Source organism: Poecilia reticulata, linkage group LG19 (genome assembly GCF_000633615.1).
Source record: "Poecilia reticulata strain Guanapo linkage group LG19, Guppy_female_1.0+MT, whole genome shotgun sequence".
Lineage (NCBI taxonomy): Eukaryota > Metazoa > Chordata > Actinopteri > Cyprinodontiformes > Poeciliidae > Poecilia > Poecilia reticulata.
Genome location: NC_024349.1, coordinates 179424 through 183728, shown reverse-complemented (window position 1 = coordinate 183728; position 4305 = coordinate 179424). Strand labels below are relative to the sequence as shown.

The window sequence follows — 4305 nt, the reverse complement described above, 5'->3', positions numbered from 1 at the left end:
TGCTTCATTAATGTTTTTGGTTCAATCAAAACCACAAACTGCAGATGATTTTGCTGATTTCATTTTATTGCACTGATACCAAGATGCAAAGAAAGAAGAAGAAATGAAATAAAAACAAAGAGAGAAAGAAAATCAAAAGAAGCTTTTTCACTGTAGAACCACGTTCTGCGTGATTTCAGCCACTCACCCTGCTGAGGCCGCCACAGAACCGCCACAGAACCGCCACAGAACCGGACACAGAACCGGACACACAAAGAACCCGCAGCTAGCAAAACACACATTCAAGTATTTGTATCATTGCACAGGCACTAGAGTTTCCTACTGAATATATGAACGTCCAGCCAGAGGCGAGTCGGAGGCAACAGATCAGCTGCTGCAGGAAGCAGAACCAGCATCAGACACCAGAACCGGGTCATCTCACATGTGGTTCAACTCTCACCTGCTGCCCCCTGGTGGCCACTCAGAGAACTACGCTGTTCTGATGGACATCATTTTGGCAAACAATAAATATAAACTTTAATAAATACGCTGTCAAGTAAAAGCTTAGAGAGAAGATGATCCGGGAGTAAACCAGTACTCCCACCAGAACCCTCCGATAAGACGCTGACACGGCAGAATCAGCAAAAATAGGATTAAAAAACAAAGTTTACAAAATAACCTCATTTTGATCCAACTCTTCTTCTGTGGTAAAAGTCTGCAGTTCGCACTAAGGAAGTGAGTTTGGAAGTTCAGGATTCTCTGAATTGGGCCAGACTCCGTCACCAGAACCCAAGTTCTGGGTTTGACCCGGTTGGTTCTAAGCTACATGTTGATTTGAAGGAGTCCAGGTGAAACCCGGTGGTTCTGGCTCGGTTTGGGCTTCAGGTCGCGGTCCAGTCGGTTCTCCTGGGAGTGGGTCGGACCCAGACCCCTGGCTACCTCGTCCTGGGGCCGCCGCGGGCCCCCGGCGCCCCCTGCAGGTCGTTCTCCACCACGTAGCCGTAGCCCTCCTTGTCGATGCAGTCGGACAGCGCCTTCAGCACCTGGACACAGAGGAGCGGTATCAGCTGGTTCTGATGGCACCGCTGCTGAGCTCAGACCAGGTGCAGCCTGTGTAGTGACCACTAGGGGGCCACACTGGGCCCCTTCCTGTTCATAATGGCTAATATGCATCTTTATGCTGATGACGTCGTCATCATTTACAGATTAGCATTAGCTGCTGCTAACGCTGCAGAGGCAGCTAACTGCAGCTAACTGCAGCTAACTGCAGCTACGTCGCCTGCTGGGCTCGGTGTCTTAGCACCAGTTTAGCTCTCTGCCCTCATCTCTGATGTTCTGGACCAGAACCAGAACCATTTCACTAACAGAGATACTCCTAATGGTGCTAACACTGCTAACGGGCCTAATGCTGCTAATGACACTCAGACAGCTAGCGGTGCTAATGCAGCTAGCGATGCTAACAGATCACTGACCAGGCGCAGGCGGCGGTCCATGGCGTCCAGGTGAGGCTGGATGAGAATCGGGTCGAGCCGGTCCCGCGTCATGGACTCGGCCATCAGAACCGACAGCTTGTACTCCTCCTTCGCCAGCAGCTGCAGACGCAGGTGGGTGGACTTCCTGACCCTGCAGGTCAAAGGTCACAGTTCGGGTGAGGGCTGACAGCCACCATCTGTGGTTTAATGTCAGACGAGCAGCAGACCTGCAGCACTGCAGCAGCGGAGCCAGGATGGACGTCTCATCATGGGAGTGTTTCCCAAAGCTGGCAGGAAGCAGCAGGAAGCAGTTGATGAGGCTGTTTATGATTCATAATCACAGATTGTTGAGCTGCGTGATTTTACCCTCTGCCGTTGTCCAGGTGGATGATGAAAGTCTCGTTCCCGAACTTCTCAAACGTCTCGTAGTGGTGCCGGTCCATGTTTCCTGCACGCGAACAAGATGGAGGATGAAGACATGAATGCAGCGAGCGACGGTTGCCTAGGTAACGCTGCAGAAGAGACCGACCCATCAGGAAGTCGAAGACCGTCATGTCCATGACGTCCAGCAGCCGCGAGCCGCTGTCGTACGGCGGCGTCTGCTTCACCTCCTCGCAGTAATCCGGGTCCACCTCCCACCTGCAGCCGCGTTCAGGAACATCAGGAAACATCGGAACCGATAATCACATCCATCACTTATCGGCTGTTCTGATAATCATTGACTGGAGCAGAAATGAGCAGAATGTAGAAACTGTTTGCATCAGATTAACCAGATAATCCACAATAATCCCAGATCCTCTGATCACACCTGGAACGTTATCGACAATAAAATGTTATTTTAAAAGAATTGAATTATTTGTTTATTTGCATTTAATGTATTTCTAATATTGTATAAATAGACAAATCTGCAGATTTTTGTATCTGATTAGTAGATACAATAATCAATAGATTAATTGATTATTGATTAGTTGCAGAGCCACATTTATGGTTCAGTAATAGGATTAAATTCCTGTCTGTCTCCACATCCTGCTGCTTTTCTGCAGATCAAACTGATCTTCCACAGGTGAGACCTCTGACCAGCGGCCTAGTCCAAACCTCTGTCTCTTACTCTGCCTTCTTGCGCTTGTGGTAGGAGCGCCTCCAGGGGTTCCTCCAGGTCTTGCGCTTGGCCAGGGCGAGGTCGGGCAGGAAGGCGGCCAGCGAGCCTTCGATCTGGTCGGGTTTCCCACACAGCGCGTGTTCAGTGGAGCAGTAGTAGGAGCATTCACCGTAGAAACACACGTTGTTGGCTGGAAACACACAGCAGGGTCAGCAGCTGCTGGCGCCACCTGGTGGCTGGAGGAGCACAGGACCGGTTCTACCTGGGGAAATGAAGAAGGTTCTCCACAGCTTCTTGTCTCTGGTTACGTCTCGAATCTCTTTGGTCATGTTGAGCAGCCGGCCGGCGACTGGAGGGACTCGGCGGAAGTCCAGGATCCTGTTGGACACAGAGACAGAAGGACAGGAGACGCTGAGGGACGATGGAGCAACGCTGATCAGCACAGAACCAGCATGAACCTACTGGGTCGGTTCTGATGGGATCAGACCAACATGGAAAAGTTCATTTGTTCCCAGTTTCAGACGGTGGATCCGSGACGCAGCAGAACATCATTTTATTGTTTTAATATCATTTACATTTTTTTGTTAAACTCAATTTGTGTTTTTAATCGGCTGTAATCAATCATCAATAAGTCAAGAGCTGTTACTGTTTACTGTGCATGTTCTGCAGTTTGGGTCAACATTCTCTAGAAAACCAGATTTTTAATCTCAGGGATTTTCCTGATGAAATAAAAGTTAATAAACAATAAAAAGACAAACTAACATTTTAACTGTAATTGTTCTACAGCTTCCTGGCGCTTAGACCAGATGCAGGTGAACAGCCCGGCCACTAGGGGGCAGTGCTGCACCACCACGAGGTGAGCATGCGAGTCTTCCTCAGATACAGTTTAACTTCAGCTTATAATCGAACCAATCAGCATTAAGGAGGAGGCGACACCAGCAACACCAGCAGATCCTCTAATTCAGACCAAAAAACAGGCAAAATAAACAGATTATATTTAGATTAGAGCCTTGAAGCCTCGGAAACCCTGAGGAGAGAGAGAGTGTGTGTGTGTGTGTGTGTGTGTGTGTGTGTGTGTAGACCAGATGTGCTGCAGATCTAAGGAACTCCTCTTCCTGGTTGCTCTCTGCTGAGTCTCTCTCTCCTCTGCGTGTCGTCAGAAACTCCAGCAGGTCTGTAATTCTAGACGCCTCACTGAGCGCCGAGTCCTGATCACGTCGCCGCCATCTTGGATGTGGCAGCAGAGGATCGCAGCTCCTTCAGTCTTTTGCTTTGTGTTTCAAACGTTTTACGAAACAAACTGCATTCAGTGGCATTACCACTGGGGGCTTCAGCACCTGCCCCTTTTGCCCCCAAGTGCCCTTTGGTCAATTCATTTATTTATTATTATTATTATTATTATTTCCTAAGCCCTCTGACACATAACATGTAGTAAATTTATTTGTTTTTTTGTTTGTTTTTGGTTTTTTTCCCCAAGAAAAACAACATAATAAGCCCTCCGGTCACCTTGTGACCTTTGACCTTTTGCCCGTGACGCAGTGAGATGAGGCGGCTAACTGGAGCTCAACGTAGCAAACGTTCCAGATTACAGATCAGTTTTTGGTGAATAAAAAACGTTTTTGGTGAATAAAGTGGAGACTTGCTGCCTGTCAGATGATGGAAAACGTTGAAGTATCGTTTCTGCTTCAGCTCGGAGTCGCGGTTTAAGCAGAGAGGTAATGAAATACAACAGACACTGACAGGCCTCTGCGTCTG

At 48.5% G+C, this 4305-nt stretch overlaps 1 protein-coding gene across 1 annotated transcript in view; it reads right to left on the bottom strand.

The window, feature by feature from the left end:
- Positions 1 to 67: 67 nt before the first annotated feature.
- The window catches only part of fam20cb (FAM20C golgi associated secretory pathway kinase b), a 26798-nt gene continuing 22560 nt past the window's right edge, over positions 68 to 4305 (bottom strand). Inside the window, exons 6-12 of the mRNA XM_008436432.1 lie at positions 2813 to 3008; positions 2560 to 2740; positions 1981 to 2090; positions 1818 to 1899; positions 1679 to 1738; positions 1452 to 1602; positions 68 to 1022 (exon numbers count right to left, since the gene is read on the bottom strand). Of these exons, the coding sequence (XP_008434654.1) occupies positions 915 to 1022; positions 1452 to 1602; positions 1679 to 1738; positions 1818 to 1899; positions 1981 to 2090; positions 2560 to 2740; positions 2813 to 3008 (888 nt within the window). The 3' untranslated portion in view covers positions 68 to 914. The remainder of the gene's footprint in view (positions 1023 to 1451; positions 1603 to 1678; positions 1739 to 1817; positions 1900 to 1980; positions 2091 to 2559; positions 2741 to 2812; positions 3009 to 4305) is intronic.